The sequence below is a fragment of the Mus caroli genome, unplaced genomic scaffold (assembly GCF_978045245.1).
Source record: "Mus caroli unplaced genomic scaffold, Mus_caroli_1 scaffold_14, whole genome shotgun sequence".
NCBI classification, from domain to species: Eukaryota; Metazoa; Chordata; class Mammalia; order Rodentia; family Muridae; genus Mus; species Mus caroli.
The window spans coordinates 82295122-82309444 of NW_028227269.1; the positions used below are offsets into that span (position 1 = coordinate 82295122).

A 14323-nucleotide genomic window follows, 5' to 3' on the forward strand; every position below is an offset into this window, starting at 1 on the left:
CACAGCTCAGTGCTACCAGGATGTCTGCAGCTTCAGCCTTGGGAAAGGGAGGACCCTACAAACCTGGCAACCTAGGCCATCCTTTCAAAGACCAGGGCTTCAGAGATGGTGTCCGAACTCCCCTGGGGCCTGGGTGGGGTTCTCTGCCTCTGACTCATAGCTGTGTCCCTTCCCTTTTCCTGTCACCCTCCCTCTGGTCAGCCCAAGCTCGCCACTGAAAACAAGATTTGTTCCTAAGTCCCCAACCTCTGGCTTTTTCTTCAGAACCCCAAGATCCACCAACCCCAGGCCCATGAAGGCGAGCCCAGTGAGTGTCGAAGCTCTAGGTTTGGATGTTGCTATGACAATGTGGCTTCTGCAGCGGGTCCGCTGGGGGAAGGCTGTGTGGGCCAGCCCAGCTATGGTGAGCCAGGGCCCCTTCTCATCCTTATCTCACTGGATCCTCATCCCCAACACATGGCCATACCTCATTGACTCAGGTTTCCCAGTGTGTGAGCACACACCTGATACCAGGCCAGAGGGACGGTCCTGCATCTAAGATGTTCACATTGGGCTGGGAGGATTATAAGTGGAACTCTCGGTGCTGGAGATGTGGCTCAGTTGGAAGAGTGCTTACCTAGCATGCACCAAGCCCTGGGTTCAACCTTCGGTGATACATAAACCAGATATGGTGGTACAGGTTTATAATCCCAGCACTTGAGAGGTAGAGAGGCAGGATGATCAGAAATTCAAGGTCATTTTTGGCTATATACTATGTTCAAGGCCAACCTGAAGTTTATAAGATTATGTCAAAAAAAGAGAGAGAGAAAGAAAGGAAAAAAGAAAAGAAAGAGAGAAAGAGAGAGAAAGAAAAATGGGGATCTTAAATAAAACAAGGTCCATCCTGTGTCTGGAATGAGGCTCCTCCCAAAGGAAGGGCAGGACAAAGTAGGCAATGTGCTGTAGGGCTTGCCTGTGCCTGAGATGGGGTGTATGTTACAGGGAGTAGCGGCTGAGTTTTAGAGAGAAGGTCGGGGCTGAAGCATGGGATGGCAGATGGGTGGTGCTTCCGGGCTCTGTCATGAGAATATTCATCTAAAGTCTGATAGCCTGGTGGCCCAGGGCTCTGCAGAAGGGTGGGGATCAGGACTGGCAGCCAAGGCCACTTGGAACATGAAGAGATGGAGCAGGCTGTCTAGGCTGACCAGCTGTCCTGCTGCGTACATTCATAGCCCCTCAGAGGCAGCCACAATGAACTCCCGGTTGGTTTATGTGCGCACCACACCATGAGGATCAGGCTGGAAGGGACATTAGCTTGCTCAGGGAGCCCTGGTCTTTTCTTCCTGGGGACTCTAGTTTGGTATGGGTGGAGGCTGCTGTCTAGGACAGACCCTGGGCTCCTAAGGGAGGTCAGGGGTCCTGGCAAGAGTGGGGCTGTGCTCTTTAAAGCAGGACAAGTATGCTCCTTAAGGCGAAAGTGAGTAGTGTTCTCACTGGTGAAATCTTCCATCCCCAATCCACAGCCTACCCAGTGCGGTGTCTGCTGCCTAGTGCTCAAGGGTCCTGTGGAGACTGGGCCGCCCGTTGGTACTTTGTGGGATCAGTGGGCCGGTGTAACCGCTTTTGGTATGGTGGCTGTCATGGCAACGCCAATAACTTTGCATCGGAGCAGGAGTGCATGAACACCTGCCGGGGACAGCATGGGCCCCGCCATCCTGAAGCAGGAGCCGGTGGGCATCGTGTCCATGTGGATGGTGGCCAACGTGGTCCTGGAGGCCAGCAGGAACCTGACTGGCACAGGGCAGGAGCCACAGTCCCGAGACTGCCTTCCCCTTCTGGAAGCCCTTGGCGGAGAGAACAAGAGCCTGGGCCAGGGGAGCCACCCCACATCCCAGCCCATGGAAACCGGCCTGGAGGCCAGGAAATCCGGCCCAGAGTTCCTGGACTGGACAGAGAGGCTAGGCCAGCAGTGCCGCCTACACATAGCCCCTCCTACAGGTGAGGCCTGCTTCCCAGGTAAGGCATAGGATACCCAGGCCAGGGCCGAACCCCATCCCATGCTTTATTTCTGACTCTTAGACAGTCTGGCCAGGTGGATCTTGTCATCATCTCATTACAGATAGGGATGCTGTGGGTTAATAGAGGTATCGGTTCCTACATTCATCCTCTCATCTAGCTACTGTACCAAGGTCTGTGTCTAGCTGGAAAAGCTAGCTCTGAACCTCAGGTTCTTCACTTGTGAAATAGTGATAATGTCCCACTCCCTGAATATATTGTAGGTTTGATATTGCTTGTTATTTATCAGTCGTTCCATTGTATGAATAAGGGGCTTGGGGAAATGAGCAGACTTAAGGAACCGAAACACACGCTGCAAGGGTCAACCATTCTGTGCCGGTCGGCTCCACACATGGTCTGTCCTGTGGCCCTTCTCGGTCTCCTCCTACCCCCTTGGGCTGTCTGCTTCAGGGGCAGTGCCTGGGGGTGTCTCCCATGGGACTCTAGCCTTACAAATGTCTACAAGAGTGTTTCCCTGGCCATGCTCCTGTGCCAGGAGGCAGCAGATGCATACCCTCCCATCTCTCCAGGATCCGATTGGCAGGCTCTGAACCCTCCCTGGTACAGGCAGCTCCAGGGCAGGCGGTACAACTCTTTTGCCCTGGCAACATCCCCCCGGAATTCCAGGCAGGGTGGCAGAAAGAGGGCCGGCCCATCTCCTCTAACAGGTGCGTGTAAAACCATGGTCCCATCTCCTGCGTGAGAGGTACACTGTAAGATACTGGTGAGCAGTCGCTACCTTCCACCTCTTGTATGTGCAATGTCCTCTCTTGTAGAGAAGCCCTTCTGGCATGCCTTGGAAGTGTGAGAGGGCTCAGAGTGCTATGGGGCTATGGTCTTCTCTGGTAGCATGGGAGCTGGAAGACTCTTACTGCCCTCAGGAGCCCAGAAATCACATCTCTCCTCTCTCCACTCAGGTACCAGCTCCAGGCAGATGGCTCCCTCATCATCAGCCGCTTGAGGCCGGAGGATGCTGGCATCTATAGCTGTGGCAGCCACAGGCCAGGCCATGAGCCCCAGGAGATACAGCTTCAAGTCACAGGTTTCTGTCCCATCCCGTTCATTCTACCTCCCAGAGTCTCACAAAACAAGAGTTGGGACTGAAGAAGGGAGGTAGGGAGGGGCTGCGCAGGGGCTGACCCACCCTAGAAAGGCTTAAGTTTTTCCTTGGGTCACTTCTTCCTGGGACAGGAACTACACCCTGTCGCCCTCTTCCTTCCCCATGTCTTTTCTGATCTTGTGGATCCTCTTCCATTTCCTTCTCAAAGCTCATACCTTGCTTCTTTTGGCCTCGCGACAGGGGGTGACATGGCAGTGTTGCCTGAGGGCCAGCCGAGGCATTTTCCTGAGCCCAGGAACCCAGACCTTGGCCATGGTCCTCGGCACCGTGGAACAGGAGCAGAAGCGGGGGGCCACAGGGTCCTCTCTCCCTCACACCCCAGGCCTGCCACCAGGTAACACAACAGCGTGCACCACTTCTCCCGGCCTTTCCTGGTCCATGGTCTCAATAGGGGAGGAGGGAAGGTTTGTGCTGTGCTTGGGTTTTGCCACCCAGTGACTGGGGCTCTGAGAGGTGACAATTAGGAAACCCTAGCTCCTTGAGCTGGCCTTGAAGGGTGGTTCCATCTCAGGGGACTTGGGAGGCAAAGAAGGCAGCACCTCAGTCAAGGCCTAGTGGCAGATAGGCAGGAGGAGGTAGACAGAGACATACTGGGTGTGTTTAGTCAGCTAAGGTGGCAGGCAGCCCGAGCCTTTCAGACCTTACCCCAGTTCTTAACAACAGCGTTGGGGTCCTAAACAGAACTAAAGGATCATATTAGGAAGCCAATACTGACTAGAGAGGGAGAATGAGGCTCATGCAGAGGACCCTGTTGTGGAGAGAAGTGGAAGACCAGGCCCCTTGTTCTGTAGGTTACGTCTGGACCGGACTCAGCCTGGAGTGGTAGATGCCAGTCCTGGCCAGCGGATCCGGCTGACCTGCCGTGCTGAAGGCTTCCCGGTCCCTACCATCGAGTGGCAAAGAGATGGGCAGCTGGTCTCTTCTCCCAGGTTCATTCAGCCCCTCCCTCCTGCTGCCCTGTCCTGTCTCTAGCCATGCCTCATCCTATGGAGGCCAGAGCAGGACTCTAGGCCCTGGAGGGACAGAGTTGGAACGCAACAGTTCTGGGCATTTCCAAAGTATGGTTGATGACAATAGGAGGTCGGCCACGGGAGGAGGCAGCTCTGCAGGCCCTGGGTGGTCCCATTGCTGCTGTTGACTGTCTGTCTTGGAAGATGCAGGGAGCTATTCAGAAGCATATGCTGCTTGCCAGCAGGTTACACACAGGCGCTAAATAGCACGCAGTTCACTACAGAATTTGAGGCTGTTACAGGATTTGAGGCTGTTTGCACATGGCAAAAAACAACAAGTCTAAGCCTTTAATCCCAGCACCCTGGAGGCAGAGGTAGTTCCTGTGAGTTAAGGCCAGCCTGGTCTATGTATGGAGTTCCAGAACACTCTGAACTATATAGTGCGAGCCATTGAAAGGGAACGCATCCACTTGGGACCCCTAAAACCAAGTTCTTAGCACAAAGGACATTTATTTATCTCTGAGAAGACAAAGGGCAGGGAATAAGAGACAAAGACAGGAGCTAGAGGAGGAGGGGGACAGGGAAGGAGCGGGATGTTTGTCCTACAGTGGGACAAAGGACTGTTTCTGGATAGAGAAGATAGTGTCTCTGGTTAGAGTGGCCCATAGGAAGATGTGGTTTATAAAGGTACAAGAGGGGACTGGAGAGATGGCTCAGAGGATCAGAGCATTGACTGCTCTTCCAGAGGTCCTGAGTTCAATTCCCAGCAGCCACATGGTGCTCATGACCATCTGTAATGAGATCTGGTGCCCTCTTCTGCATGTATGTACAGGCATATATGCAGGCAGAACATTGTATACATAACAAATAAATCTTTAAAAAATACGTACAAGAAGAACCCCCCTGCCAGGATGAGGTATTTAATTGGGCATGTTAATTAGGTGAGCCAAAGGGGGCTTTTGATTGCTGGCCTTCAGTACTTTGAGAGTTGGACCTTAGCAGTCAGCCTCAGGAGCGGGAAGTGGCCAAGTTAGGGAACAGACCTTGGTGGCTTGTGATGAAGAGCGTGTACTTTTGTTTCATGCCAGCTGCAGGGCTGCACCGAGCTGTCAGCAGCAGCTGATGGTGCTTTGCCTTGTGCTCTGGCACAAGTGAGGTCCTACCAGATTATTTCTGCAATTGTATGATGTTTGGAATTTTGGGAACTTTTCAGAGGATACATAAATGCTAGCTCCTCCACCCCCAGAGGGTAGGTTGTTGTCAATCATTCGGGGGTGGGGTAGGTTGCAGTTTGTTAGTAGCAAAGAAGCAACAAAAGGAAAGAAATTAGATTTAGGGATCTCTCTCCTTCCACCCTATCCTTTCTCTCCTATGTAGTGAAAGAGGTTGAAACTGTGTGTGTGTGTGTGTGTGTGTGTGTGATAAAGGGTGGGAAAAAGAACCCACTAAGTAGCAAATGAAAGTCAACTACGGTTGCTTGCTTTAGGAATGTAATCTCATGGTTTTTAGCAAGGCAAAAGGAAAGGGGGGAGAAGGGCAAGCCTGGCAACCCCAGTGCTGCAATTATAAGCACTCTCCCCCCGACCCCCGATGCCTGCCTGCCTGCCTGCCTCTCTTCCTCCCCCTTCCTCTCTTTTAAATATGGATTCTGAGGGTTGAACTTAGTTCTTATGCTTGCAAGACAAGCACTTTACTGCACTGGCTGACTTGCAGCTTGCTCTGTAGAGCAAACTCAAACTCAAGAGATTCCCCCTGCCTTTGCCTCTTGAGTGCTGGGATTAAAGGCCCACGCTACAACTCGTCTCTCCACCCACCTTTTTTTTGTTTTTTGACATACAGATCACACTGTAGCTCAGACTGGCATGGGAGTCACGATGTATACCAAGCTGGCATCAAAAACTTATGGCAATCCTCCTGCTTTGCCAGTCCCTGAGTTCTGGGATTATAGGCCAACACACCTGGCCCCAAATAGCTTTTAAATCAGAAAATGTGAAATGATGTGTTACTGAGTTTAGAAGCCAGGTATCATCAAGTGACTTACTGAAGTGCAGGCACTGCACTGTGTGGCTCAAGTGTGCCTCAGCGGCTCTCTGGGTAGGCATTTTTGAACAGCAGGGTCCTGCCCAGCTCCCCTCCCTACAATGCCTCCCCTGATCCACTTGGGTCAAAGACAATGACTGTGTTTCATCCCCAGGCACCAGGTGCAGCCTGATGGCTCTCTGGTCATCAGCCGAGTGGCTGTGGAAGATGGTGGCTACTACAGCTGTGTTGCTTTTAATGGGCAGGACCGAGACCAGCGCTGGGTCCAGCTCAGAGTTCTCAGTAAGGAGGAAGTCTGGGGGTGGGGGGAAAGTGGTGGGAGGTGGCAGAGGGGTTGGGCTAGCCACTGACAATGTCTTCTCATGCCTAGGGGAGCTGACAATCACAGGCCTGCCTCCTGCTGTGACGGTGGCAGAGGGTGACACTGCCAGGCTTCTGTGTGTGGTGGCTGGAGAAAGTGTGAACATCCGGTGGTCCAGGTAAAGTGGTACTCCAGTCAGTGCAGTCAGTACAGTCTCACTCTGTCAGAAATGTCACTGTCAACACTGCCCCTATGCCATGCTCTGAGGCCTAGGGCCAGGGTTGGAGGCTGCAGCCTCTTCCTACACCACAGAGCTCCAGAGGACAGCTTTCCCACTGGCTGGGTTGCCGTTTCTTTTTCTTTTCTTTTTCTTTTTTGGTTTTTCGAGACAGGGTTTCTCTGTATAGCCCTGGCTGTCCTGGTGTAGACCAGGCTGGCCTCGAACTCAGAAATTCGCCTGCCTCTGCCTCCCAAGTGCTGGGATTAAAGGTGTATGCTACTACACCAGGAACTAATTTCTTAACCTTAGTATCACTGAAATATTGGACCAGACAAACTTGCTGTTTTAGGCTTGTGCATGATAGGTTTGGCAGCATCTAGAACATCTACTTGCTGACAGGAGCATTCTCTCTGTCCAGGTTACGACAGTGAACAGAATTTCCGGACATGGCTGTTTCCTCCATATTGAGACCCTCAGGGCTGCATGCAGCTTTGGAGTCTTCAATGATTTTTTTTCAAATGTACTTATGTGTATGAATGTTTTGCTTACATGTGTATGTGTACAACATATAGGCCTGGTGCCTATGGAGGGTGAGAAAGAGAAAGAAAAGGGGTCGGATTTCCTGGAACTGGGGTTATAGATGGCTGTGAGCCACCATGCAGTTGCTGGAAACTGAACCATGGTCCTCTGCAAGAATGAGTTCTTAACTGCTAAGCCATCTCTCCGGCCCCAACTTCGTGAACTCTGATCCAAACTGTATCAGAACTTAGGTTACTGTTTGGAGATTTGGGGGTCACTTGGACTCAGTCCACTATGAGCTGAGAAATGGCCCTGGTCCAGGTTTCCCTCGGGTGCTGACTGTGCATAAAGGAAAGTAGTAAGGCTTTGGATCAGGGAGAGTCAGGGAAGAGACCAGGGAGGGAGCAAGAGGGAAAGATGCTCTTGGGAGGAGTAACAAGTGGCCAACGGCGAGCATTTCCTGGAGAGATGCATTGGTGGGGGGTGAGAGATGCATTTCCTGGAGAGATGCATTGGTGGGGGGTGAGAGTGACAGTGGAGGTCCGGTGCCTCTTAGATGACCTTGATGCCAGGGGCTTCAGTGCTCACAGAGTCCCCACTTGGAAGCATGGGGACATCTTGCTGTCTCTACTGATCATTGCTTTGTTTACATCTGGCTCCTGCTCTAGAGGACATGGTACTGGAGAGGCCACCAATCACCTCCCTGCCCCTCCCACCACAGGAGGTCTCAGTCTTTCCTTCATCTGTGGTGATGTCCTACTGGCCACTTGCTTTTTTTTTCTCAAAACACTCCCTTCCCATGGCTTCCCTAGTGTCCTCAGAGCTGTCACCTGGACAGCTTTGGAGACGTACCCATCCACAGGTGCAAACGATACACTTCTGGGTCTGGACTTTGCGGCTCCAGATCTCAGATTTAACATCTCACAGCTATCTCAGACTCAAAGCACCATCTCACTATTCACTCCTTTCTACTCATCAGTGAGTGATGTGAGTGAGTGAGTGGCAGGCATCAGCGAGCTGAGACCCAGTCATCCGTTTGCCCTCTTAGGGAGAGGAGGTAGGTCCTAGAACCACCATCACCCAAGCCGTCTGGTTTTCTGTCTCCACCTCCTACATTTGACCTTCACTGTCTGTATACTTCAGTGTCCTGTCATCTTCTCTGTGTGCACGAAGCAGCACCTGCTCGCTGCTTGCCCTTATTCCAGGCCACCCCAGCCAGACCCTGCTCCCCTCAAGCCCCTAGCCACTCCCATTGCCTGCTTAAACATTTGCTAGGAACTCAAGAGTCCTGACTGGCTCCCTCTGCCTTCTTGCTCTGACAGTGACAGCTTGTCTTCAAGTTCCCAAATGCCCACGGTCCTCTTCGGCTGGCCAGTCCTGCTGCGGTCTCCTCTCTTCACACCAGCTGCCTCTTTCTTGTGGGAGGCTCTTTGGACACTGGCAACCTCTCCTGTGCCATGAAGGCACATGTATCCTTCCCCTGACCCGGGGGCCTGGCATTTGTCAGTGACAAGCTGGAGTGGGCTCCTTTGTGGATTCAGGGCAAACTGTGACGAGTGAGCTGAGTTGTGTCACTTGGCTTTTAATGTCCTCCTACTAATTGAGTGCACCTGTCCTCTCTTCCCTGAGGTGTCTTCTACCCACCCTCATGGGGAGAGAAGGTTAGCTCTGGAATAGACTTGGCTAATGTCTTTCTCCTCTCCCAGGCCTCTCAGGGCATGCCTCTCCCGATGTTCTCTCCCCTCCAGGAATGGCCTGCCAATACAGGCAGACGGTCACCGTGTGCACCAGTCCCCAGATGGCACACTGTTGATCCACAACTTGCGGCCCAGGGATGAGGGCTCTTACACATGCAGTGCCTTCCGTGGGAGCCAGGCTGTGAGTCGCAGCACCGAGGTGAAGGTGGCCCTCCCAGGTGAGAAAGGCTCGTCGTGGGCTTTGCTGTCCTGAAGGCAGCTGAGCACCAAGGGCCACGAGCTTAGTGATCCAAGACACTCGTTCTCATCTGTGCTCACGTTCCGGTTTCTGGCACTGTAACAGGGGTGGGTGTTTATTATGGCCCTAGAGCCTCGCTTTACTGGGGCTAGCCCACCATCTAAGGCCGTGGTGAAGATGTAGCAAAGTGGCCAGAGTTCTGTCATTCAAGGTCACCAGCTTTATCCCTAACATAATGTTCATGGTGGTTGGCTGCTAAAGTCTACAAATTCTAATCAGGGTGGCAGAAGGCCCTGTGGGTCTGGACTGTGGCTCAGTGCAGAGCTCTTGCCTAAGGCCTTAGGCTCTAGCCCAGCACCGTGACAAACACGGAGAATAAATAAATAGAAGAGAAAAGGCATAGGACAGATTCTTTGATCATTGTTGGCACAGTCTCCTTTCCAAATCATGTACAGTTTGTAATTTAAAGATAAAGATTAAAAATTTATATAAAAAATGGCTGTAGGATGGAAACGTGTGTTTTTGATCATCTAGGCATGTAATAGGATACAGTCACCCTCACCCTTTTTCCACGAGACAGGCAGCCAGAGAGCTGCAGGGTGTTCCCACTGTTCACACAGCAGATTTGTGGCCAGCTGGGACTCAAGCCCAGGCTTTTTGACTCCTGATTTTACTTAACTTATGTAGCCCAGGCTGACCTTGAACTTGTTATGTAGCCAACGCTGGTCTCACCTTTAATCTCCCTGCCTCTGCTTCCAAGGTGCTACTGTGCCTGTTCTGTTAAGCTCCATCTCAGAACTCGTGAAGCAGGACTGTTTGATGTTCAAATTTGCAGGGGCTCTGTGTTTAAGTGACAGGGCAAGAGGGGCCCCTCACAGTGCTCTCCACAGGTCTTAGTGTTTCAGGGAGATGGAACATCAAACAGCTCAGAGCCTCCAGTCAAGCAGCCAGTTCTCATAATCTGAGGTGCATCCTGAAGATGCCGGAGAAAGGGTCTTGGCTTGGCGGTAATGGTACCAACTGCCTAGTGTGCTTGAACATTGCCGTGCCACGGGGGCAGGCCTGGCTGTCCTCCTGGATGCCAGACTGAGGGTGAGAACTGGCCAGGGGTTGAAGGTGTGTGCTACAGTGTTGCTTTGTGAGATTGACACTCGGGTTTCCCTCTGTGAACTCCCTGAGATCCCTGGGAACCCAGGGCCCAGCCAAGTGCTCTGCAATATGGAGACTCACATGGCTGTGACTGTGTGTGCCTGTGTGACCGCACTCTGGTCAAAGTCCCATATGGCAGGACTTCTACCTTTGATGTTTCTAGAAAATCCCACTCATCTATACATTGATCAGGAAACCCCAGTATGCAGATTTACTGTGGTGAAGGGAAGGGTCCTTAGGAGACTGAGGATCTGAGCATGGTGACACATGGGGACACACGCCTATGAATTCTAGAACTTGGGTTGCACAGGATATGACTGACATTATCCTGACTTAAAACAAAACCTACCACACTACCAAACTCCTCAAGGGGACCTGGATGTTTACATTTGTGATCAGCCATAGATGTGTCTACAGTGAGGGAAGCTTGTTTGACAATGGTGGCTAGTAGGCTTTTAGGCTTTTGGTGATGTGTGATCTCCCAGACCCCACCCACGGCCACAGGCCTCTTTTGCTCTCTGCTGCATGTGGCTAAGAATATGCTCCATATTCTGGAGGCATCTCTCCAGAAGCCCAGCTGTCCCCCTCCGGCCTGTCTGTATTCCTTCCACTGACCAGGCTGCAGATCTATGTTCTAACTCGTTGGTTTGGAGTCACATAGTGTCTCATGCTGCCGACTGGGAGCACTGGAGTTAGTTGGCATGGGGTGGTGGCTTAGGCTTTTCTCACCCTGGCTTGTTCTGCCCAAGGGTTAAGTGAATAGGATATATTGTGGGGATTCTGTCTGTCTCATTTTCTGAGGGGAGGACACGGCTGTGGGGCCAGGGCAGCAGACAGCACTCAGGTTTTTGCTGTGGTTATGGCATGTCCTGGGTGCTGTTTTAAGTGGGTTCTGTGTTACAGACAAGCACCCTATACTCTACCACCAAACTTATTCCCCTATGTCTTTCTCCTCTCTTCTTTAGTATTTTTAGCTTGAAATAGGGTCTTACTGAGTTGCCCAAGCTGGCCTTGAAGCTGTGGTCTGCCTCAGCCTCCCAACAGAGATCCCAGGTGTCTGCTACACTATAACTCAGCACAGTCCTTGGAGCACCCCTTTGAGGGGGATGTTTTTATTCTCTCCATCACATGGGGAAGTGACTTGTCTTAAGCCCCGTCTGGAGCACCTATCATGATAGCCTGGGGCTGTTACAGCTCATAGTTGGAATCAAAGTTTCAGACTTTGAAAAAAACTGTTTGCTACCACAGACGTGCAGGGAGAGTCCTCTGGTTGTACTGGTAAGCGTGCCAAACCTCCTTTTGAAGGCTGTTTGGGTGGTCTGGTCTTTTCATGGTATCTTCTGAAGGAATAGGGAAATGGAGATACTAGCCCTGTGTGCCTCGTGGTAGGGACAGTGCTGCACAGAGCCTGCAGAGAGAAGAGGGGTAATTGCAGGATGAGAGAGTGGAATCAAACTCTTAACAATCACCAGACACTCGTAAGATATTGAGGGTGGCACATGGGCTTGGGCCTCTGTGTAGTCTTAGAACTTTGAAGATTCATCACGTTCTCAGGTGGAAACCAGGAAAGATGGGGATATAGGAGACAGATGCAAGCTGGGGAGGTTGGCGGAACCCAGTAGCAATAGGAAGATGGCAATGGCTTGCTGACTTCCAGTTTCCCGAGGACTGACCCTCCTATCTTTCCTGCCAATCTGGGCCCATATAGCTGTCACTGGCTTTCCAGCTCCAGACAGTAGGACAGGAAGTTAATGTGGAGCCATCGATGGTCTAGCCAGTAATGGGAAAGCCTGGGAAAAGGCTGTGCACTGGGCATAGGCCACAGATAAGGGTCACAGGAGGGCCTGTGAGAGGCTGCAGCAAGAGCTGCCTCAGTCCTTTCTCTCCTTGTCCTGCAGCACCAGCCGCACAGTCCAGGGACCTTGGCAAGGACTGCACCGACCAGCCGGAGCTGGCCAACTGTGCGTTGATTCTGCAGGCCCAGCTCTGTGGCAATGAATATTACTCCAGCTTCTGCTGTGCCAGCTGCTCCCGCTTCCAGCCGAATGCCCAGCCTGTGTGGCAGCAGGGATGAAAGGCTGGCTGTGGCGCCAGCTCTGGATAGTTTGCCGGGGAGAAGGGATGGTAAGACATGGCTTGCAGAGGGAGTCGTCTTTCAGATCTTGCCCCTCTCAGAAATCCAGGGTTGAGCCCCCAGCAGCTGCCAGTGCCGGCTTCCCTTGTAGTGCTCAGCAGGGTCTGTCTGGTATGACCACAGGCTGCTGTGAAGAAGAGGAACCCTTTACACCTCCCCTCTATAGTATCTGCTGCACCGAGCACCTTTTATCTGAAATGCTTTGGACCAAAGTGTTTTAAGCTTTTAAGTATTTGTAGACTTTACTAATTGAACATCCCTAACCTAAAGTTCTGAAATGCTCCGAAGCTTGAAAGACCCAATTGCCATGTCAGCTTTCAAAACTGTCCGTGTTTCAAAGCACGTTTGATTTTGGGTGAGAGGGGCTCAATTTGAGAATCCACTTAGCACACTGCAGAGCCAGCTGGATGGGGTGTCTGTGATGGTAGGGGGGCGGTAACTGCTCAGTCAGACAAGCATTCCTGCTAGAATCCAGGTCTGTGGGGAGAGGTGAGCAGTCATTCAGGCTTGTCCATCTTCCTAGGCAGTGGCAGTGGCACAGCTGCCTTCACCACCATCACTGTGTGAAGCTCACAGTATAATGCTGGGGAAAAGCACTCAGCAAGGTGGAGGCCATAGGCTGTGATGCAGGGATGTGGGATGGAAAAGCCAGACAGTCTGAAAAGGTTCACTCCTTACACAGCTCACTGGCCTGCTCCGAGTAGCGAAGAGTCATGCTTCCTTAAGTAGGAATCTGTGGAGCTTATCTGTTGCTAGAGAAACTCAGACTATGCTGCAAACAGCAGCTGGGAGCTGGTGAGATGGCTCAGTGGTTAAGGCACTCACTGCCAAGCCTGATGGCTGTGTGTGCTCTCTGGAACCTCCCTGGTGGACAGCAGAACTGACTCAGGCCAGCTGTCCTGACTGCATACACAGAAGCACAGCTGTAAAGTCTATAGAACAACAGCTGTGAATGGTGCTGCATGCCTACAATCCCAGGGCTTGAGAGGCTGAAGCAGGAGAGCCACAGTGTGAGGCAGCCTGGGCCACAGTGAGCTCCTGTCTCAGAGTAAACAACCCATAGAACCCAGCATCAGCTGGATGTAATGTGACAGGGCAGTGATTTTAGTAGTCTGAGCTGCAGGAAGGCATGCATCTTTTACAATCTCTGATTTCTTAATGCTCTAGGAAGATGCCTGGATTTAATGAGCTTCCAGGGCTCGTCCCACGTTTTCTCTGACTCCTCTGGAAGACTGTCTAGTAACACAGGTTACTATGGGAGCAAAGTTCTGACACTTGCTGGAACACAAAGCTTCCTGTGTGAGTGGTGTCTCAGGTCATTTTGCTCAGAGAGCTGAGGAATATCTAGGTTCCAGACATTTTTGTTGCAGGTTGGAGTAGGGGCTGAATTGGGGAGTGAGGGACGAACTGCTCCAGGTCAGGGTGCTGAACTACACGCTACACAGAGCACACAAGTAACTCCTCAGTCTAAAGCACAGCTTGGGAACCTCCCCTCTTCCACTGATAGTCTGACTTAATTGGCCTTGTGAGTAGGCTTGGTATTATAGGTGGTGTGTGAACATGCCTGTGTGTGTATGCACTGGGGGATCTCATGCATGCTTAGAACATGTTCCACTGAGTTACACCTTGGGTAATTCCAATCTATAGCTAAGACTGAGAAGCAGTGCTATTAGGCATGGTGGGACACACACACCTTAAAGCCCAGCATTTGAGAGATAGAGGTAGGTGGATCTCTGAGCTCAAGGCCAGCCAGGGCTACATAGTGAGACCCTGTCTCTACACCCACAGCTCCACTCTACCCCTGGGCTGGGGCTAATAGTCTCTGGCTTCTTGGTGTAGACCATACTATTGCTGCAGATCCCAGTCATACCCTGAAATTTAAGGATATACTAATCCCCCCAAAAGATTTTACAGTCACAAG

The 14323-nt window shown here is 51.8% G+C and overlaps 1 protein-coding gene across 3 annotated transcripts in view; it reads left to right on the forward strand.

Annotated features, from left to right (window-relative positions):
• Papln (papilin, proteoglycan like sulfated glycoprotein) overlaps window positions 1-14311 on the forward strand; it is a 30472-nt gene extending 16161 nt beyond the window's left edge. For all 3 annotated transcript variants that reach the window (XM_021178969.3, XM_021178970.3, XM_029484585.2), the window contains 10 exons: window positions 265-403; window positions 1503-1977; window positions 2565-2702; window positions 2952-3076; window positions 3335-3488; window positions 3946-4083; window positions 6299-6426; window positions 6515-6623; window positions 8933-9099; window positions 12167-14311. In XM_021178969.3, coding sequence (XP_021034628.1) covers window positions 265-403; window positions 1503-1977; window positions 2565-2702; window positions 2952-3076; window positions 3335-3488; window positions 3946-4083; window positions 6299-6426; window positions 6515-6623; window positions 8933-9099; window positions 12167-12342 — 1749 coding nt within the window. In that variant the 3' untranslated portion in view covers window positions 12343-14311. The remainder of the gene's footprint in view (window positions 1-264; window positions 404-1502; window positions 1978-2564; window positions 2703-2951; window positions 3077-3334; window positions 3489-3945; window positions 4084-6298; window positions 6427-6514; window positions 6624-8932; window positions 9100-12166) is intronic.
• Window positions 14312-14323: the final 12 nt, after the last annotated feature.